The 23,076-nt window shown below is 45.8% G+C and overlaps 1 protein-coding gene across 1 annotated transcript; it reads right to left on the bottom strand.

Moving 5' to 3' along the window:
- Positions 1-224: 224 nt before the first annotated feature.
- CA6 (carbonic anhydrase 6) lies at positions 225-19,068 on the bottom strand. Its single transcript, XM_026862463.1, has 10 exons — positions 18,975-19,068; positions 11,217-11,309; positions 8,914-9,096; positions 4,968-5,116; positions 4,463-4,558; positions 3,928-3,994; positions 3,219-3,376; positions 1,935-2,058; positions 1,417-1,515; positions 225-879 (listed from the first exon to the last, which is right to left on the bottom strand). Exons 1-10 carry the CDS (start codon positions 19,060-19,062, stop codon positions 266-268), a joined length of 1,671 nt encoding a protein of 556 aa, XP_026718264.1. The 5' UTR covers positions 19,063-19,068; the 3' UTR covers positions 225-265.
- Positions 19,069-23,076: the final 4,008 nt, after the last annotated feature.

The following is a 23,076-nucleotide window of genomic DNA, read 5'->3' on the forward strand; positions in this document are numbered from 1 at the left end:
CTTTGGCATGTAGGAAGTTCTATGTTTGGGGACCTAAATCAGACTGCTGGGAGGGATGTGACTATGCAAAGTGTTGGACTACACCAAGTTCTGCTCTTCTTTGCTTCTGTCCCACGGATGGAGGCTTTGCTTTCTTGGGAAAACAACCTGAAACACTGCCAGGTGCACAGTGAGTCCATACAAACAGAAACAAGCAAATAACGGAAGTTTTTCTCCATTTCTTTTTTTTTTTTTTTTTTTAAAAAAAAAAAAAAAAAAGGTGGGGTCACTGACAGCTGGTGTCAGACTCCAGAACCACCCCCCCCAAGAGGGTCATGGGAGTTTCTCCCCATGCTATGATATCTCCTTGCAGTTGCCCTGGTTTGCACAGTGCAAGTGCCCGAACATCTGCAGGACTGAGAACTTGGCTCCAGAGGTTCACGTGAGTCATCCAACCTGTAAAACCATTGGAGAATGTCCCAAGAAGAGTGTCTCTGGCTTTCCCAAGGACAAGCGTCCCTCCAGCCTGGCTCACATACCCTTTCTGGACACTCTTTGCTTTACCAGCTGCTCCATTGAGCCAGAAATTTGTCATTCCAGACTGGGAGGTCCATGCCGTGCAGTAGTGCAGCCAACCTTGTGCCTGGTGGTACAGGGGGAAGCTGATGAAGTGGCCTCCGATCCACAGTCCCACATCTGTGCCCACAGTCATCACCAGCTCATTATCCCTCTCCTGTGTGGAGTACGAAAGAACAGTCTGACTGCCAGCGTGTTGGGCTTTTGCCCAGAAACATAAGGTGAAGGCTTGGAGGGACATATCATGGAGGGGATGAACATTCACAAAACTCTCAATGTTTTCCACAGGGAAGTAGAAAGCTGGAAAAGTGCTGGATTTAATACCTGAAATAAGCAAAAGGCCAGCTGTTAACATTTCTTGCTGTCCTTATACATCAGCCCCAATCCTGACCAATGCACCGATAGGAACTGGCAGAGCTGTGCCAGTCTTAGCTGTCTCGAGCCACAGATACTGATGTGTGGTGTATCAACAGGGAAGGGGCTTGGGATGATGAAAAGCTTAGCTCCCTCACCCAACTGTTTAGAAAAATAATTTTTTTCCCTCCCTTTCTCTTTTCTCATCTTGTGTAAAATAATCACGATGATTATTCTAGGGGAGCTGTGAGCTGAAATTTCTCACTTTGTAAAAACGTGCTTATATGTTGCAGAAGAAAGCAGCAGTCGCTGTGAGAGTAGCTAGATCAGAGCTAGCTCTAATGATGCTGAAGAATTTCCATCAGCAGGCGTAGTTATGGGACCAAATTCTACCTGCACATATAAGCATCAAACCTATTAATGGTTTAGGCCATCAAGGTTAGCAGGGCATGGGTTCTTCATCCTTGGAAAGTAAGCTGGGCTCACGAATAGATGTGTGTTTCTTACCTATGTGGCTCACTCCATTCAGCAACTCTGTCTTCATGTCTTGGAGCTGCACCTGGATTTGTTCCAGTCTGAGGTTGAATTCTTCTGAATGGCATTGTTCTAGAGCAATCAGATGGCTGAATTTACAGAAGGCCAGGCCTTGCACATGGCAGATTTCCTGTTTTCTAGTTTGTAGAAGGTTTGGGGAAAGCATTTGTTTTAAAATGCAGTCTCACCTCCATATGGTGCCTGGCTAATCAGCCGTGCCAGAGCTGTTTCTAGGATAGCAAGTGTACCTACGGATGCAGACACACCTGAACCTGGTGGTCTTGAGTAGCACCCCTTATCCTGGGAGAGCTGTGTGACACCACTGCAGTCAAAACAAAGGGCTGGCACACAACCTTAGAGGCACATGGGCCATCACCTGGGAAGGTGATCTCCAGCATGCCTACCTGAAGGCACTTGCAACTTAACTCCTTCCACGCAGGCTTCTCGCCCCTTCCCGGGGAAACCCTGTCTTGCCTGCTGCCCCCCCTTACCTGGGCTGGGTTTGGCTCTGAAGGAGGACTCCACCACCCGCCCGTTGAGGGGCTGGACATGCCGGTAGTCGTTGCGCAGTGTCCTGTTCTGCCAGTCCAGCAAGGTGTTCTCCAGGAGGCTGATCTGTGAGCAACGCAGGCTTATTATGGCGGGTCACGGAACGGCAGTTTTGCCTAGGAATGCGGTGCAGATCCTGCAGCTCAGGATTAAACCTAGCGATTTGTTCTAGAGGAAGCCACAGGGTCTCTACTGAGTATTAGCAAGGGAAAGGAACACAACGCGAGAGCGCTTATCAGATAATTAATGATAAAGACATTTTGCCTGAAGGAAGCTTTTAGCACCTGCCTCATGGTATGCCTAGATGGAGATTCTGCTGCTGTTCTGTAGCATACTGCTTTCTCACAAGTACCTAATAGCCTTTCCCCCTGCCAAAAAAGTATTTCTTTTTCAAATGAGAACGCACTGTGATCCTCCAATGCCGTAGTCTCCACTTTATCTTGCTCTTCTCCTAGAAGAAAATGTTTCTGAAGCTTCTTTTTCATTAAGATGAACCAGTCTGCCAGCTCGTTTAACTTGTGTTGGTTTTTTCCCTGCTAAAGCCTTTGCCCTGACAAAGCAGACAGAGAAGGGGATTCTGCCATGTGGTGGTATTCCACTGCGGGGACAAGCTGGGTTGCTGCCCAGTGCTCCTGTGCACCAACAAAGTTCTCTGTGCTGGCTCTGCGGGAGCCTGGACCCACCCTCTCCTGTCACACGGCCAAAACCCACAGCAGACCACTCTTGAAATGATCCAATCTAGCTGCATAGTGTGCAAGACAAAAAAAAAAAAACCAACGAAATACTCTTCTAAAAATGTGCTAATTATTCTGTAATTATTTTAATGTTATGAATGTCTCTTTTATGTTTGTTTTTGGAGGGGGTGGGGGTTTGGACTCTCTCGCAGTAGTTTTTGCCTTACTGATTCTGACTGGTCTCTTCCTTTTTATAGTATGGTTGAGCTTAACTGAGCAGAGAGCTTTGTTATCGCTCACCAGACCTCAGGTAAACTGCTGCTCTACAGAGACTGACCCTTGCTGCGATGTAGCATCACAGTGTCCCTAAAGCCACCTGTAACTCCAGTTGCTTAGGAGTCTACCCCAAAAGCACTGTATGAGAAATGCCCTATTAGCTCCTCTGTCAGGCTGTTCCCAAACTCACAGGAGGACAGAAAAGGAAACTTGTGTGGAAAGGTGGATTGTGGAGGGAAGAGAAGCTGTTCTGTCTGGTAAACAGCTGTCACTGACCTGTGTGTGTGACAGGACAATCGGAGAATGAAAGATGGTCCAGATCACACTCTCCGAGCAAGGTGGCGTGGTTAGTGATCCCTGGTACCTGTAGAAGTGTGAGAGGTTTTCTGGCAGCATGGCTTGGACATCCAGAGAAAGGAGCTTTGTTGATTGACCTCAAAAGGAAACAGAGGCAATATTAACAATTGATGGGGAACAAAGAGAAAGGTGAGAGTGGTGTTAGGGCTGGGGTTGGCAAACGTTGCCCAAAGCACTGGTGTATTAGAACTTTGGCAGAACTGGGTGAAGGTGGAGGGAAATGAATGATCCTTTCTAGTGGATCTGTGGTTTGTCATTGAGGTACTTGGGGTCTTGGAGGTGGTGAGCAACTGCACCTCAGTGCTCTGCCAGGAAGCGGAGTGTATTGGTGTGCAGAGAGCCTGCTGCCCGGGCACACAGACTGCAGGATGGTGGGAACGTGTTATTTGATGGTGCTACAGTGTGTTGCATAGACCTACCAGGACTAGGTTTGTTGCCTTGAGCATCTTCCACACACCCCTGCTCTTCGAGATGTGTGGGCAGGGATGGTGTGGAGCCATGCATGGCTGAGGATGCTCAGCCACATAATTGCAAGGAAGGCAGCAGCAAAACATCTGGCCCCAAACCCAGTACACACATACAGGCTTTGAGAATGTCAAGGATGGAGAAAAGCATTCCCCAGTCTTACCTGCAAACCTGATTTTTGCCAGTTTGGAAATGAATTCACTGTAGTAGGTATTCTCAAAGTGCCCATCCTAAACACAGCATAGAAACTTGAACAAAAGGTTAGTGACCTGCTTGTCCTATACTAACAATCTTGAGGAACTAATTGATGCATTGGGAGACAAAGAGAACAAATACTGTCACCAATCTCTTGACAAGCACGGTAAGGTATGTACCCCTAGGTCTTGGGTAGAATAGTGAACTGTAAGGATCCTTTTTCACCACTTCTAAATCCACACAAAGTCAAGTGTTCCCACTTGCAAATCAGAGCAAAGCTACCAAGTTGTATTGACTGGTATTGTGTGAGCCCCAGCTGACAGAAGGGAGGGACAGTTCTGCTGTGGCACAGCTTTCTCAGAGTGGTGGCAGACATCATCTGTTAGGATACATGTGCAAATCTAGTACAGGCTGCTTGTGTCTGGACCTGCTTAGACTGCAATTATAGTATTAAATAGTGATCACAGCCTGGCCTTGCTCAGCAACCTGGGCATCAAACCTACCACATACAGGAAGGCAAGCACAGCCAATCCGTTTGGTTTGTCTTTGGCTTCTTCAAAGCTCGAGTAGTCAGCTGAGTTGTAATGGACAATGTGCAGCTGCCAGAAGAGAGACAGGGTCATTTAGGAAGAAGTGGTAAATGGCTTCCTTAGGGCTTTAAAGGACCAAACACAGACTGAAGAGAGAGTCACCATCCCACTTCCTGCTGCTTGTGCCTCACAGCCCAGCCAAACAGACCGTTAGTTTAATAGGTTTGTGATGAATGTGGAGGAACCACTCCATCTTTGAAGGGTATTAGTGCTATTGCAATGGCTTTTCTTAGGCTTCTGTGCCAGCACCGTCAGGCTCAGCCCCTGCATTGCACCAACCACCTGCACTTATGGGAGCCCTGTATCTCCCACTTGCCTCTGCATTGCTTCCTGCAGGCTTTGTGGGCTGCAGCTTCCCATTTCCTAAATGCCAGACTTGCAACGCACCCTCCCTCCACCCCCGTGCGTTCACAGGTACCTCTGCGAAGTATCTCATCCCGTCTATGGTGTGCTCGGAGCCGCTGGTCTCCAGGTCCAGGCCCCCCCAGTGCAGATGCATCTGTACAGCGGTGTAGAGGCCTGGGAGCCCTCTGGAGATGTGCATGGTGGGTGGCAAATCAATCTGAACTGGAAAACAGGATTGGAGACGGCAATGGGCGCAGCCATGCCTGTTCTGGTAGTTATGCTACCAGTTATGCACCAGTGCCTAGTGCTTTTCTGCAGTAACACCTTCTCTGAATTAAACTGGCACAGTCATGTTGAGGGATCTAACTCCAGTATGCAAGGAAAACCACTGAAGCTTAAAGCTCTGTGTGCTTAAAATCCTTCCTGACCTCAGGCTTGTGCACCACAAAGACCACAACAGGCACACACAGCAGCTCTGGGTTTTTCCTTAGGCAGTAATAGAAGTGCTTTAATGCTAATCTCCCGCGTAGTACATCGCATCTTGCAAGGCTCTGCACAGATTTACTAACCACTTTATTTCCAAGGAAAAAAAAGGGGATAGAAGTCAACGAAGTGACTGGCCTCATTTAACCTGTCATCATAATTTCCAGTATTCTGGACTCTGAATCTTCTAGGAACAGGCATACTGGGCCAGAGCCCTGTAAGTCTGAAAAGGCTGTGTTAATGCTTGAAGGATTTGGAGAGACAAATCTCTTTGCTTCTCCTTGCCAACAAGTATTCACGAAGAGACTAGAAAGCATTTGTCTTCTTGCTAATGTACGGCCACAAATCATATGTTATGTTAATAAATATGCCAAACCTAGGATTGAAAATGGAGAATTGCCTTGTCCTAATGAAAGCCCAGAGCATGTTATAAAAAAAAATAACAACTATCCTTGCAAAATGTAACACAGTATATGATTCATTAGTTGTAGTTTGGGTTTGTGAGAAGTTTCTTTTGTTTTTAAGCTGTTTACAGACACACAAGATGAAAACGTTTCCTTTTAATATCTGAGAGTCTAGAGGGGCGGGCTGGGGGTGGGGAATCACCTTTTAACCCAAGATCCCTGCTGACTGCCTTCCAATATTATGGTTATTGACCTCAAGTGCCTCACTACAGTTCCTACTTTCTGCAAAACACAGCCAGAGTAAATAGTGTTCTGAGTTTAGGGGAAGCTTAAGTCTTCTGTAAGGTATTTTTGCTGATAGCATGGAGGTAGGTGACAGCCCAGTTTCCTGTGTAAAGTGTGTGTGGAACATGTGACTGCTCTGAGCTTGAAGTGCTTGACTCCTGCTTAGGTCTAGTTTTGCCAGGCAGTGGAAAATCAGCTGGGATCACCCACTGTGAATCTGAGTGCAACTGCACCTTTCTGTAGCGTTTCTGCTCTGCAGTTTGGACTCATGTCCATCCCTACCTTACAGTTCACAGCACATGCAGCCAGCCTGCTCTTCTCTCTTGGGGCTCTGAGGCAGCTGAGTTATTGAAGGCCACACTTGAGGTCCCAGTTCTAAAGCAAATCTGCTACTGGAGCAAGTTGCACACATCCTGCACAGATGGACATTTTAATCTTCCAGAGCTGTGCGTGACCTCGCTACCTGCTAGACCAATCCTGTTTTAAAAAAACAAAACGAAGTCTAAATGCCAAATAAAAAAGGCTTCATTAACCTGAGGTTATCTGTGTGAGTGTGTCTGCACGCAGATGCTCTGCACTACTGCAAGTAGGCTTTGTCAGGTGGGATTTAGCCTGGTAATTACACAACTAGAGAGAATGTGCAGCTGGTTTCTTAGGTGAGACACTTGGTCTTCAGCTCCTGAGAGGTTGCAAGGAGAGTCCTACTGTTAAATCCATCTCCTGTCCCTTTCAGATCTGCTGAATGTTTTCTGATGTGGCCGGGTGGAATATTTTCCTGGAGAGATACTGCTACTTTGTCCCATCTCACTGAAGCCGGTAGGAAAAGCTAGCCTGACTTCACAGGAGCTGTGAGTAAGGACAGTCATTTCCCTTTGTGCTGTACTAAAATGCCCTGCATCAGAAAATCATTGTTTTGATGTTAACAAAAGAATAGGAACATACACATGTGCAGTCTGATCTGAAAGTTAAACCTGCAGGAATTAATTTGTAGGCAGTCAGAGTAGCAGTGCTGACATGAGAGCTGCTGTGGGTGACAAACAGGAGTTAAGCTTTTCTTTTTCAGAAATACAATCACAACAGTCTTGCTCTGAAGGCAGTATGTCTCATCACTTAATTTCCTGGCTCTCACACCCTATTTCTGTCTCTCTGTTACAGACAGAAAGAAAGGACTGTTGTGCAGGGTTAAAAAAAGCTACTAGCTTTATGTTCCAAACACCTTCCCCAAAATACTCATTCCCTCCCCACAGCAGCTATTAGAAAATTCTCTCATTGCTCATCTGTAGTCCAAAAGCATTATCCCAACAGTACCAGCTGATGAATTATTTAGGCCATGAATTACAGACTGCAGCAGGGGAATCCAGGATCTCCTCAATTATAAACCTTGCCCTGAGACTGTGTGGCCAAAGGCAAGGATTTTAACTCATGCTGTGCTTCAGCTTTCCTTCCCAAGGCCTGAAATACCAATCCTCTGCCTGTAAGGGAGGGAATTCTCCTCTGTGTTGTACTTTGCGTGACCTACATCTAACCAAACCTTGGGTGCAAACTTGCTACTGAGTGATACTTCTCCATTCCTATCACTTCTCATTAATGCACAGGGGCAAAGGACACATTTTCTGAATGCAGAAAAGAGTCAGTATGCCCCAAATACGACTCACTGCTCAAGTGCTGCAGTCTTGCCATGCACTGAAAGAAAGGGTCTAGCTGCCTTTTATTCCTTTTTAATGTCTAACAGAGAAAATATCTTGCAGAAGCATAACTGCCTTTTATTTCTCTGGTTTATATACGTGTTTCTAGAGAGATATCTTGTATGATTGGGCAAAACAGCTAAACTAGGAGAGCAGCATGAAGCGAGATGGCAAAGCGAAGTAAGGTGAGTTCAAACAGAGCATTATCTGTGAATATGATTTCAATCAGCTAAAACGAATAATCTGTTCTCACACTGTTACGAGCTTGACATCCTCCCAGGACATCTGCTCTGCCAGGGAAGAAAAAACTGCCTACAGCTATGGCAAAGCTGGCTCATTCCACTGCATTTCAACCTACTGTCTCTTGCTGGCCCCAAAAGGTTTGTGATCATGTTCTAGCTATGGCAGAGTGCTGAGATGAACACACAGGAGCTGTTCCCATATCCTGCACGGGCTGGGAAAACACGTAGCTCAACTCATAAAGTCTCCTTTATACCCCAAACACAATTTAATAAGCACATGCTTTGCTGTTCATGTGAAGCATCCCAAGGATACATCACAGCCTACTTTACAGCTTAAAAGGGGACAGCTGTCATGTTCAGGTATTTCTTCCATCAGCTCCCGGCAGGGATGTATAGTCTTCCTCCCCTTGAACCCACTGTAGGTCTCAACCCGATACGATGTACAGAAACCTGAAGTCATCCGTGCAGATGCTAAGAAAGAGGCAGTGATAAAAGTGTTGGGTTTTCAGGGCAGACCTACCATTAAAGACATCTGCCTTTCGAAAACGTGAGGCCTCTGCTTTGCTGCTGCTGGCCTCTTCCCTGCACTGTTGCCTGCAGGCATCACCCACTCTCACGGAAACAGTGGATGGGAGGCCCCTGCTGCTGTGTGTGCAGTGATCCGTGCAGGTATGGAGCCATGGCTTGGGGGCAAAATGGGGCAAAATGGGGCAAAATGGGGCCAGGCAGCACTTGCTTCCTTGTGCCTTAGAGCTGCTATTTCTGGCAGAAAGGTGACTGACAGCTAGAGCTGCTGCAGGACCAATTAAACTTGATCTGTATGTCCTGATTTCTGTTTCTGCTGCTCCTTTGCCAGCAATGACTTCTTGACCAGCTCCTGGTTTTAGGTAGGTTAATGAGAAGGATCCCCCCAGTCTTACCAGAGTGACCATTGTTGGTCATTGTGAAATCCCCCTGCAAAGGCCCATCATAACCGCTCAGCTCCAGCTCCAGCAACTGGGGGTTGTACCTCACTTTTTTCCTCTGGATGTCAATTGGAGATTGGTGCTTGCCAGCACAGTCTGCAAAGTGCCTTCCCCAGTGCTCTTCATCCAGCTCTCCTTCTGTGCAGAGAAGCAGCAAACCAGGTTATTTGGACACGGTGAGAACTGCTGTTAGCTCAGGAATCACAAACCTCTTCTCATTTGCCGGCAGGGCATGTCAATCTAGTTATTATAACACCAGGAGCTGCAGCAATAAAAGATTGCTGTGCCTTCCCTAGAGTGAAAATATACATTATTCTGTCTGCAGGACAACTGTGCTGCGAAATAAGAAACCTGCATTGCAGTAGTAGCTTACTGATCACTGGAGACTGAAGCTCCTCTGAAAGAGAAGCAGTGTTTAGATAGAAACGGGGATAGAAATGGGGATTGAAATGGGTCTGAACTGCCAAAGGTGTGGAATCAGGATCTCAACCAATGTGAGTGAATAGGACCAGGGCAATAGGTGGGAAATCTCAAGATAGGATTAGGAACTGGCAGCAAATTTGCTATTTTTAACTAGGGAAAGTGCTAACAACAGAAGAATAGGAGTGAAATGGTTTTAAAAAATTGAACATTTTGTATGTTCTCTGGGATACAAGTGTGGGGTGGCTTTGATGTCCCGGGTATGTTTTTATTAACACATCTCACCCCTATCCTGAGCGACTGCTTATGCCTCTTCTTGGCACTCCCTTTTTACACACAGCAAATAATGGGAATGTGATTTATTGCTCCTGTGAGACAGATCCTGGTGTGGAATAGGCCCTGGGTGTCCCAATTGCAGGATTCAGTTGACTGCTCTGAGCTCTTGATCTTGAGTTGAGTTAGTTCTGAGCTTGGGAGCTCTTCAGCCCCCAGGCCTAATAGCCCCTAAAGGTCATGCTGAGTATTAATACCAGCTCCTTGTCCTGTTGAGTGTCACCAGCTCAGACACAAACCTTTGACATGGGACTGAGAACTAAAGGCCCTGGCTTCACCTGGATGTGCTCATCACCTCTGCAAGTATGTAATACTGCAAACCTCCTGTGGTCACCTATCGAGGAAGCAAACGTGTAGGAGAGCTGCCATGCTGGGTGCAATCCTTTTTCCGAGGGCTCTAAGCCTCTTAGCCCTAATTTGAATCTTTCCTGCAGAGGTCCTGGTGCTGCTGAAATTCTTAACAAATGCTTGAATCCTTCAAGGCTGTTTGCCCTCTCCACAGTGCTGTATTTAGGACTTTAAGGGTAAGTAGAAATTTTGAAGCCATCTCTGTCATGGCTGTGACTGACAATCAGTAAGGAAATCTTTTCTTCTTCACCCCAGAACTGCAGCTTATGTCAGAGACAAACAGAGCTAGAGCTAAGGAATAATCATCATGTGGTTGTTGAACTCACTGACTTCGAATCCTGCAGCGATGGCTTGGAAGGAGAGGTGATTGTTGCAAAAAAGAAAATCGTTCAAAGCTACTTCATCATCTTCCTCACTTTCAAATTATTATAATTGCAGCCACACCTGAGGATTTGTTACTATTTGCTAATTCTTTTCTTTTTTATTTCATTTAAGCAATGTCAGTTTGCAGGTATTTATTTCCTGACATTGAATAACTATGGGGGGTTTAGGAGACGCAGACAGCCTGGCCAAAAGAAAATCCAGGGAAAACTTCTGCAAACAGCTTAGTGTCCTAATTGCAATATGGCACCTATTCAACAATATCCTTTGTTTTAGCTTGATTCCCAGCCCACTGAAGATCATAAAAGGACTACCGTTTACTTCAATGAGCTCTGCAAACAACGCCCTGAAACAAATGAAAATCAGATAACATTTCACAAAATACATAAATAAGCACTTCTTAGTGATCTGTACTGCATGGGATATGACAATAAAATAATAAGCAGGCAGGATTTAAAGCTTTTCATTCCAGGATCATCCAAAGGGCAGCTTTTATTCTAACACAGTGTAAAGATTTACCCCATTGTTTGAACCTCATTGGTCTGCCAATTCTGACAATGTGTCCTAACTACACAAAGGAGTAAAAAGGGGTGACATTGAAGAGAATCACTTTCAAGACACACAGGCATCAATAAAGTAGAATAAATTAGCTGTTCTGTGAAGATCTTTCAATAATGGAAAGAGAGTCAAGCTGAGTGTTGCTTCTGCAGCACAAAAAGGATGGAAGCATCTTTAGCAAGCAGTAGCAAGCCCAAAAAAGCCTCGTTTTTCATTACCTTTGTATGTCCAGTGCACTAGGTGACAGCAGCTCAGATGCACCAGGAGCAGGTGGAAGACGACAGTCGTGATCCACATCTCTCTCGCTGTATCTGCAGTCAGAACCGAGGTGGGGAGTGCGTTTCTTTAAAAATCTTCAGGGAGAGCAAACACCAATTTACTCCAGGTCTGGCCTTTCCGGCACGCGTCCTGCCCTTCTCCTCACCCATCCAAAACCGTAACATCAAACAACGCCACAGAGAAATTTCATTTGGACAGCCAGCCTTAAACACTAAAGGCACTTTATTGATCCTTTGCACCAAGGGGTCCCTGCAAATAGAACAGGTTTCCCCCCCTGGCCAAAGCTGATGGCCTTGGAGTCGCTGCCTGTCCCCAGCTGGCACATGTTCTCTGCCCACTTTTCCTGTCCACTCATTCCTGATGAGCAGGTAGAAAATATTCATTGCAAATACCCTTAAAACAGTGCTTTGTAAGCAAAGATACCTAACACAGATCTCAAAACACTGCCCGGAGGTAGACAACCGTTTCCTTGTTACACAGAGGAAGGAGCAAAGGCAGAAACCATTTAAGGGACTGGTTTTCACAAGTGCTGAGCATTCACCATCTTACTTGAAGTCACAACTGCAGACACTTAACTCCTTTGAAAATCAGGCTTCTGAGGCCAGATTTAAAAGTGCTTCACACCCACAAACCGAGTATTTCAAAGCATTTTGCCTTTAACGTCTTCCCTAGTCACTGAAAATCTAGTTTTAAATGTGAAAGATTTGCAACCTTTGGAAAATTCAGAGCTCTGAGAAACTGTTTAGATTGTTGAAAGATTCAGGCTCGATGCAAAATACTGAAACCCTGATGACTTCTTAAAAAATATGCAGGAATTCAAATAAAAACTAGCAGGTGTCAGATGTCTAAATGCTCTTGTGGACTTCAGTACTTGCTCTGTAAATCTTCAGACACTTGATTTCCTTAAAAATGTGTCCCAACGAAAGAATTGACCAAGGTCCACTGAAACAAATCATTTGGCAGACCAGGGAACAGACCATGGATCTTCTGTCTGCCTTTTTGTGTCCTGTTACCAGGCAAATGTCATTCTCCTTGAAAAGCCTTCTTCCCCCACAGGGATAACTCGCTACCAACAGCCCCTTCTGCCCAGCAGTGCCTCCCAACCCATAAACCCAGGGTTTAATAACAGAGAGGGAGCAGAAATCTTCCCAGGAATGGACTTTTCACTCAGTTTTGAGCAGAGCTACAGCTTCCACCAACTGCGGTACAACTTTGTTGTTGATTTTAGGTGACAGGCAGAAATATTAAACATTTGGCAAGAAAGCTCACACCAGTGAAATCTCAGCACTTCCGTTTGCAATGTCCCTGCCACTTGCAATAAGATCTGCAATTATTATTTTCAGCAATAAGGTACAGCAATAACAGCAATTCAACAATATGAGTCATCGGTGAGTTCAGATTTCATGTGAACTCAGGTTTCCAGGATTAGACTGTGCTGAAGAACAGAAGCAGCGTTTTTTGAGTCAAAAATCTTATTCTTTGCAAGTGAAATGTTAACGCTTAAAGGCCTTTCCTGGTTTGCTGTTTTGTGTGATGCATATTTAATCTTTGGGAATTGCTGTAATATTGAGTTGATTAACCAAATGTGTATTTTTCCTTCTCTCCTCTAAAGAAATCATTTATTCTGACAGTTGCACTGAACTGTGTAAGGACTAAACTAATCAAACATACCCTGCAATGCACTTCATAATCCTTGTGTACCCAGTTGGGTAAATAGGCTTTGAAATTAGCTGAGGGAGAAATTTTGGGGGTTTATACCTGTTTACACTCCAGGATTCCACACAGCAGCACATGAGGGTGTGAACAGGAGTCGAGAACAGGAGGTCACCTCTGCACCAAAGCATCCCTCCTGTCACCCTGCCTCTGTGTATGCCTGCCAAGAGTGCTTAAATGGATGTCATCTAGGGACAAGCTGTTTCTCTTGCCCATGCTTTATCGATCAGCTAGCCCAGTCTGCAGAAAGGATTTGAAATAAAGCCCATTTGGGAATGTACTGGTGCCAGGGAACTGGAGAAGACAGTGAATTAATTTTTAATGGAGCTTTTGCAACAGGCTAAAATTGTGACATTTCACTTGACATCAGGAGCTGTGGGTGCTCAGCACAGCCAAACCCCCACATCTCTGTTAGCTCAAGTTAGCTTCCCCCAAATTAGTGGCTACTCTGGAAGACACAGCAATCTGGGGAGAGGATTTCCTAAGGGCGCTAAGTATGAACTTGTTTTGGAGTTATGACAGAACAATAATTTTGATTACACTCTTTAAATATACCTAAATATTAAGCTTCAAACTTATGAGCTGAATAATATGGAAGGAGTCCTTCTCCTGTATAAAGTATTACACACGTCAACCATTGCTTATTGGTTCTGGGAGCTATAGCTTTTTTTAGTGTATATGGTATTAAACCTGACTGGCTTGAGGCTCGTCTTTGTTAGTCATCTGTTTTGTTGCTTCAGTCTAATTGCTAGAGAGAAGCATGGACACAGTGCCCAGGAACTCCAGATATCCCCGCAAGACCGTGCTTGAGGTAAACTGGTGTTCTACAGGTGAAGAAGGCTGTAGGTCTAACAGGACGCATCTCTGCACCCAGACGTAGCCAGTGGGAAAATCTAATATCAGCCATGAATATTCCTGGCATGATTTCTTCACAAAGGCAGTTTCACACAGATGCAGTTACACGGACTTCAGCCTCCCCCCCGCGCCTCAACTACAGTAGGAAATAAGCCTTTTATCCCACATCATTGGCTTCCATGCACTTCACTTTTATCTCTACAGTTTTCCCTGACTCTTTGCCATCTTTTAAATCCTGCTTCTCCCAGGCTATTCCCTCTTGGCCTAAGGCTCAGCTCAAGTCTGACTTTTAGATCCATTCTGAGTATTGGTAGCCACATTCAAACCTTGACATTGCATTGAAGTAGCTGGCTCAATACCTCAGCGCTCCTTTGACCCAGAACTTGAAAGGGTTAACGCCTTTCCCTCTGAATCAGCAGGAATTTCATCAGGGGTTGCAGTAATAGCTGCATCACTCCCAAGTCTGGCAAACATTTGACCAGGAACAAGGTTTTCGATGTGAGAGGGATAGATTGCCTTCAGTTAGGCTATCTCAGTTTTCCTAAGTGAGTCTAAAACCTCTTCACACAGAGGTCTCTCTGCTGAAGTCATGCTGGATGAATGAAAGTATTCAGGGCCTACACAAGTTTTATGAAAGACAAAAAGCAGCTAGTGCTGGTAGGCCCAAAGCCATGGGTAAAGCTGTGCAGACTGAAACATGAGATCCTTTTATGCAACAATTCCTGTAATGTTTTTACATCTTCCTTCCAAAACTGGCCTTAGGTCCTTTGAAATTTTGCCCATGATGGTTTTTTTTTTTTTCCTTTTTGCCCCCTGGCTTTCAACTACATACAGAGATCACAGAAGTCAGAGGCAGAAAAGTGCTAGAATTCATTTTTCCAGTTCACACAATCCCTTTAGGCTTCCTTCCTCTTATATAATATTTTGATGTGCTTGGCTAAATTCATCTTCTACTGACATAAATTCAGGTACATTTGTTGATTCTACCGAAGCTTTGTGATAGAAATGGGCTTTGAGGCAGTCTGAGATAGACACCAGAGATTTACACCAGTGTTCCTAAAAGCAGGATTTGCCCATTTTAAAGTAGAGACATTTCCTCTGCGAATTCCATTTCACGGTCTGACAGATCTCAGCATTAGCTACCTGCAGTTCATTGTCAACCTAAATTTTCTTTTGCTCAGTTTCAGCCAATTACTCTTCGTTATAGCTATAGTCCTTGGATTATCTTAAAATACTTTTCTCTTTTTAATGTTCACATCGCTTCTGAGGTGGTTCTCGCCTCACCGCACCAGAAGCACGAGCAGCCTTTCACTCACCATTTCCCCAAGGTGGCGAAAAGGACAATGTGATGCTATAAAAAGAAGAGAACGTGGTCAAATAATCCCTCTTCATTTTCATTTCCAGGAAATGTAATTACAGTTCTTATAATGTCTATATAGGTCTGCTCTACGGACTGCTGCAAGTGTCTCCATGTTCTGGATCTCTACTTGAGACTTTGAAAAAAAAAACCCAAAACTTGGAGGATTAGGAAGGGGGAGGTCAATCTTCCCTCTGCATTTAGAGTGAGATAAACAGGAACGTGGCCTGAGCGTGGGGATCAAGGAGTGCTGTCGGGAGCTATCCTGGGAGACATTTTTCCACCATACCAGGGCTCTGTGCTATGGGCTGGATGGTGGTGGGATAACAAATAATTCAGCGACAGGACAGCTTGTCAGCATATGCAAACACCTGTCCACCTTCTCAGACACTGTGTTATTAGTACTTTATACATATCTGCACCTCCTTCCATAAAAATACTCGTTTTGCACCTGCTCTCCCAGTGTAATAACACGCAGAGGAAGCACAGTTGCTGCTCAGCCTCTCTGAAAATCAATATTAGAGGTGCATAAACACAGGGGGAGACCCCAAGCCCCTTAACAAACAAACACTCTTCACAGAACAAATAACGGCTCTGGAAATGCGGCTGTTGCCCATTGCTGGGTAAGCACTTTTCCTTTCTTATTTCAGCTGCATTGTGTGCTGAGCAGCTGTGACATCCAGTGGCCAAACACAATACAGTTGGCTTTGGTGCAGAACTCTTCATACATGGTAACAATAACAGAGACCTTCCATTGCACTTTTCATCTTCAAAGAGCTGTATAAACAGTAATTCATTAACCCCTCCACAGCTCGGTGCGGCAGATGAACGTGGTGACCCTAAAAGCACGCATGAGAAGGGAAAACCACTTTCCAAGTTCTCCACAAGCATGGCAGTCAGCTCTCCAGGGAGGTGAAGAGCCTGTCTTTGGGCCAAAGTGCAGGACCTTCACCCACCACTGTAGATGGCAGCTGCTGAGAGATAAGGGATCAGAAAGGTGCAGCTCATTCAGCATCTAATGAAGAGGCCACACCTGAGAGAAGGGCTGTGCTCTTTTTCCCCAGAGCAAGAGAGCCATGGTGAGGGACTGGGGAAAGCTATCTGAGAGGTCACAGCAGGACCTGAGCTGGTTTGGGAGTGGTGCTTTGTCAGAGGCCTGGCCAGAGGAAAAGGTTTCTGCAGCAATTTTCTGAAGATGTCAGAGGACTTTGCTGATAGATGTGGAAGGTAGAGAAGGGAGGGCAAACAGGGATTTGGATTAGGCAGTACAGTGGTGGAATCAAAGAAATGTGACTGTAATGGTTAACTGGGATTCCTGTCGGGGCAGGTAGGTTGGAAGATATGGAAAACAAATCAGTGGAAAAGAGAAGTGGGTTCTCACCCATGGAGCAGGGCATCCCAGATGGATGCTCGCAAACATCTATTCCACAAAGAAAGAAGGAAATGGATCAAGAGATGGGTTTTTCACAGGCCAGTGTTAATGGGAAGGAATAGTGGGTATAAAGTCTCTGACAGAGGTTTAATTGTAGCATTTAGTGCATCTGCTGCATTTCAGACTTTGCCCAACTCTTTGTCTGTGCTTGATGTATGTGCTGAGGGAGCTGAGTATGCGGGCCACTGAGTTTGCTGAGCTGCTCAGTCTAGGAGAGGTAGTTTTCAGTGCGTGTTACGGGTGCAATTTCTTCATATCCCACAGAGCAAAAGATCCAGGAAGCCATGTAAAAGTTACATGTCTAGGTATGAGTCTGCCACCTTAATCTTCCTTTCTGGCCCATGCAGAGAAACAGCCTTGATACAGATGCTCTGTTTTATATGGGTGTCTTTGAGGTCAATCCAGACATGCCTGTTTCCTTTGATTATGAAAGCAGACTTGCATGACTCAAAGATCCAAACCATGGACAGATGCATCCAGTTTCAGAGATCAGGAAATCAGTCCCTGCTTTCCCCAAGTCGTCTGTGCCCCAGTGTTCGCTTGCTCAGACCTGCAGTAGTTTTCTGCTAGGGGCAAGGTCCATGCAGGGACATTCAGCAAGAGCAGGAGCACCCACAGCCTCTCCTCTCCCAGCTCATCACCACTGCACTCTGCCTGTGCGAGATGGGGGAAGATGATAGCAGCTAAAAGTGATTCCCATGAGAATGAGCTCAATTTTTAGGGCAGGAAGACAACATGAAGGAAATTTAAATCCTACTGTCTGTGCTGTACCTGTTCTGTGGCAAGAGAATCCTGCTTGATAACTCTTGTGCTTTACATAAGTCTTTTGCACTCATTAAGAAAACAAATGAGTTGTTATTCGTTTATTCATACTGGTGGTTTGAGTTTGGTTTTTTTTTCAGGTTTCCATTCTAAAAAAACCTAAATACCAAATATAATTTCTTAATGGCTAATCGATTCCTAGCTTGCTTTCCCCTTTATAGCAGAACATATTTCAAAGTGAGAGGGAAAGACCTGCTCAGCAAGGAGTCTCCAACACGCTGTATGAGGCAGTGCAAGACTTGCACACTGGCCTCTCTGAAGGGGATTACTTCTTAATGGTTTTGTCACGGTTTGAATGAGCAGCAATGGCCTTTGGATGCACAATTCCTGGCAATTAATATCCAGCTGGTTTAAAAGCTTTCGGTCTCACCTCAAATCACCATATCAGATCATTAGCTGCTGGGAAACGTACTCTTTGGTATACCCTGATTTGTGAGTTGGTTCACTTCCAAATAACCCTTCACCAACACCTAAAAATGGATGTAGTGGGTTTATATGTAGGTTAGCATTTACAGTGGTTAAAAAGTAGTATATATTTTTCCTAGTCCAGCCATCTTACCTGCTTTTTTGCTGTTGCCATAGTTGTTGTGCGTTAATGTTCCATTTTAAATGAATTATGCTTTAAGTGTTCTGCCTAGTACGTGAGTGTCTAAGGTCTCGTATACCCATGCTGAATATTCACAGCTGCACACAAACCTGTGTCCATAGTTTCACTTCTCAGAAATGGTCAGTTAGTCTAATGTTACCTGCATCTTCAGCATCCATTAAACCCCCTTTAGTACTGAATAAACCCTGAGCACCCGCTTCGTTGAGAGTCAGACATAAAATCCTCTGGCAGAGGTCTGTAAGTACCCTGCCCTGTCCCTGCTGGCTTGGAAACCAGGGGCGGTAATATCCATAGAAAATTCAAATCCCAAACCTACTGAAGCCAGCTGGAGTTGGAGAAAGTCAGAAATCAGACCGTCAGGTGAGATAGCAGGCTGAGGTCCCTGCAGCCATGAAGGGTTTGTCACTCTGATAGCAGATCCTCACTGACAGCTCTTAGCTTAATTTTTGTGCTGTAATCCCAAGGTTTCTATATAAGGACCCAAAAAGATCTAATTCAGTCTAGGTCTTTCCCTCACCCCGGTCATTATACTGGAGTTACTTTCAGACTGGCTATTAAATGCAGGAACTGGTGGCTTTTAAATCATTTTCAGGACACTAACCAGTCTATCTCTAAAATCCTGAGAGGAGGCAGGAGAATTAAGAGAAGCGGTTCAAGTTACAAGCATTAAGAAAGATATCGGGTATGTCATCTCCAGTCATTTCATTATTCATGTCCCTAAAATCTGTGGTGTTTAATTGCAGAGTTAAGCTGTAAGACAAAAGCATGACAGAAAAAAGGGGGACGAGAAGCAAGAGAGAAGGCTGTAAAGTCAGCGGAGGTTTTGAACGCCTGGAAGAAAACATCTTAAATAGTTATTCAATCATTTTAATAGATACCCAGAAACAGCGTTAGCCAGGCTCTGTCATTACCTTTCCAATGAACGTTCCTTAAAGATACCACGATCTGCAGAGTCAATGAAGAGAAGAAATCTGAGTGGCAGAGTGCTGACTTCTGCATCCAAATGCTTCCCTCCCGAGATCTCACCTCGACTGCAGTGACGTGGTAAGGCAGTCAGAGAGCCTCATTCGTGAGGCCGCTTAGATACAGGACTGCTTTTCAAAAAGAAACTTATCAAAACATAAACAGGCTGGCACTTGCAGAACCGTCGGACAGAGTAGATGAGGGTGGCGCATACACAACAACCCAGACACATGTTTTTCAGGTGTTTTGCGAGGCACTGGGGAGAAAAGAGAAGTCCCTTGAGTATTCAGGAAGCGCTTTCAAGGTGCTGTGAAAGCTCACGCCCTGGAATGCAGCCTACACTGCATGATGGTTATTAAGCATATTAATGCACCAGCAAACAAGTCCTGATCTGTGGTGGTTCTGCTCCCTGCCTTGGCATCCTCAGCCGTTTGAACCAGTGATTTCACACTCTGCAAAGCTCTGAACTCTCCTGCCCAACCACTTTAAACAGGGAAGGAAAAGGCTGGCCTAGTCAGCTTCTGCACTCATGAGCATGTTGCAAGCAATCAAAAAAACCCTGACATATATTCCACTTACCGTTTTACCACGGCCTATCAAGCACAAGGAATGACTAGGCCTTGCAAGGGAAGGGGATTTTGGTCACGAGAATTGTTTTGCGTTTCTAGGTGGTAGATGCCGGTAAGCCAGATCTGTGTCGGTGGTTTCTGTCCATCTGCTCCATCAGCAACACCAACGTGTTAGTGTACTTGTGTGGGCTGTCAAATTGGATTACTAGCTACAGTGGCTTTATGTTTCCTGAAACTCTCTGTTCCCAGTGTCTACCCCATTAGCCATACACCCCCCTCCCAAACCGTGAAAGAAATATATTATTTTAAAACAGTGCACTGAGTATTTGACTAAGTGGTAACAAGCCCAGATTCCCACAGAAACTCATGCCTGCTAGATATCTCGTAGCCTTAGAGATGCTCAACATTTTCTTTAAAGAAAAAGAAAAATCAGGCAGGATACATGACTGGGCAGTGGCATTTTTAATACCAGCTCTTTTATTTTAATATGTATGGTACAGTGCAATTTTAAATCTGCTGACCCAAGAAAAATTATACCAACACCTGAACAGTGCCAGCCTTCTGATCATGGATGCCTGATCAATGCTGCCTTTAGCTACTGTAGTGCCAGTGTCTTCAGCTGCATCCTCTCTCGCAGACACACGATTCAGTGGAGCGGACACGGCTCTTGGCTCTGCTCTGTGGCCAGAGCCATGAGTGAGTCCTGCATGCCAGGGGTGGGACCCTGCGAGTGGGGAGGAGGCAGGTTCTCGGCATGCAGCTTGCTGCTCACACTCCGGAGGAGAAAATCTGTTTGCTTTATGCTGGTTTTGTGGTCGCAAGGAGAGAAGAGCCTAGGCAAGGGACAAGTGGCAGAGTTCAGGTTGATCTTCTACAGCTGGTGCTCTTCACAACTTTAGTTTGGTTGAACAGGAATACAGAGCTGCAAGAGGCTCTCTGCTCAGTTTCCCAGGCCAGAGGGTTTGCTTTACACCCCACTTCTGCCTGTTACTGAGCTAATTATGACCTTTCATAATATCACTTCTATTCCCCAAGAGCACCTTACCATACATCACCATCAGGTGGCTCAATTTCCCTCAGCCTTAGGCTTTCTTGTGCTCTGTCTTCTCCGGCTCATTATAAGACTCAGCACCTCTATGTGATTTTTCCATGCACAGCAGTCAGGGGACTTTTACAAAGTGCAAAGATGGTGGAGTGTCTCTAATCCTGCAGTTATCCAGCATAAAAATCCAGTTTTATGATTTCCAGCATCTGATTGCTCAGAAGTGGGTTTTTTTTTCAGGGAAGGCTTCTCTCTCATGCCTCTGCACCAGGCTGCAGGATAAATCAGGAACAAGGACACAGCTATAAGGGGTATAACCTGCAGTTTTTGGGGGACTGGCACTCCAAAGAATCATCTACCTGTAAAGTGACAGTTTAATTCCAAGGGGTTTTCCTGTTCAATACTGCTTTATCTCAGCTGTGTGCAACCCAGCAGCATTTCAGCCTGACTCATGGCTGTGCAGCCCACAGGAATCTGCACCCCCAGCAAGGCAGAGAAAAGCACGAAAACCCAGCACGCAGTGCTGCTGCGAGCATGTGGGCCATATCACGCTGTCACAAAACAGTCTGGGTTTCAAATCTTGAATCTCCTTGCGAGGAGCCTAGGAGTCACGGGGGCAGCCTCGTGGGGTACTGTGTCAGCATGGCGTGCCTAGAGAAAGTGGTCAGTTCCACAGATTTCCTTTGCTTTTTATTAGACTTAAAGCTTGTCTCGAGGGGATGTTCTCAGGAAGGAAAGAAAAATGTGCCCGGAAGAAATGATCAGTCAGTCAGGCTGGAAGGGCGAGGCAGTTCTGGAGCAAGCACAAACTTAACTAACTTTGCAAACAACAAAATGGTTTTGTATGGTGCAGTCAGGCTGAACTGGGCACTGTCAGACCCCTGGAGCCCCTAGACCCCGCTCGAGGCTTGGGGAACTTCACAGCTTTGATGATGTTTTATACTTGAAATGCTGCAGAGCTAGGCCCCCATCAGTCTGAACACAGGCTACGTAGTGTCAGGTGAAAGGGGAAGAAGCAAACCCCGAGGGAGTCCCCATGGGTGGGTCTGGGCTCTGCAGTGTCCCAGCACCACAAGGCGCCAGTCCCAGCTCAAGGCTTCACACTCTCATGGCTGGGAATGGTGCTGTGCCTTGACCGGGTGCAATTAAGTTCAGGAATGAAGGGTGTGGGAAGGTGAGAAAGGACAAGACCATGCTTTTCCCAGGTCAGCCTAATGGCCTTGTTCAAATATTTTGACCTTACAATGGGATCCCTCTCATTGCAGAGACTCTTCCGCAGTGCAACGTGTGACTATCCCTCAGTTAAAAAATCCTGGAAGAAAAACAGGTTTATGGGAAGCATGGGCAGGGCTATTTTCCATAATAAACCCACAAAGACCCTGTGTTAAAACTGCAACTTCTCTCCCATAACCAGAGCGGTACATTGTACATTCCCTGTCAGCCATACCACCGGGGAGAGCTTGGGGGGACGGTGGCAGTCAGGGCTGGGGGGGACGGGGTCATGCCCCCTCCCAGCACCGTACACCCCACGGTCCAACGCTCCAGCACAGAGGAGGAGATGGAGCGGGGCCTTGCCGAGCTGCCTGCAGGGAGCAGCTATGGGGGAGAGAAGTGAAGTAAGTCCAGGAAGGAACAGGATCCCTCCACGGTGCCGCAGCTGGCAACAACCCACGTGAGTGGTGATGTTCCTCTTAAACACCGTGACGCGTGGTCACCGCTGAGTCCGTAGAAAGTTGAGTATTACTTTCCAGGGATGGAGGCTTTGCTGATCACAAAGCGCCCGGTTCGCTCGGTGGTGTGTGGTTAGTACTTCCCCATAATGCAGCAGACTAAATAATTATCAATGAGTAATTCGATGGTTTTTTCAACATCCAGGGGGGGACTGGAGCTTTTCAGGAGCATGAATCACTCCATTTTGGCCAAGTCTTTAATTCAGTGGCCTGGTGTTGAGCTCTGTTCTGCTCCATTGGTTTTTGGTCACAAAGAACACTATTTTGTTGGGCTGTCAGATGCGCTTGTGCAGATCCAGCAAAGCATTTGAAAAAAATTTTTGTTCCTGTTGCCACGCTAGTACCTGAGGTGTTATAACCGCGTAAGCGCTCCTTCTCCGCCTCAGCAAGTCTAACGGTTATTCACTTCAAAATCAAAGTGAAAATTGATTGCATTTGTAATTAACCTTTTCCTTGAGCTCATGCCCCCCCCCTCTGCCCAGCCTTGCTCTCCTGCCGCCCTCGTGCCGGTTTTAGCCACTGGTTCTACGCCCACCCCGTGGGAAGCGGCGGCTGTGCCTTCCCCCCCCCGCCAGCAGGGACAGGATTCCGGCACTAAACTGAACCGCGCGCTTGAGCAAAATAAAATCAAGGCTCAGCTTCCAGTTGTCGCGACAACAAACACGTTAAATCCTTTCTCTCGCCCCCCCCCCGCGCAGCGGGGTTAATT

The sequence above is a fragment of the Athene cunicularia genome, assembly GCF_003259725.1.
Source record: "Athene cunicularia isolate RWA chromosome 21 unlocalized genomic scaffold, athCun1 chr21_part1, whole genome shotgun sequence".
Classification (NCBI taxonomy): Eukaryota; Metazoa; Chordata; class Aves; order Strigiformes; family Strigidae; genus Athene; species Athene cunicularia.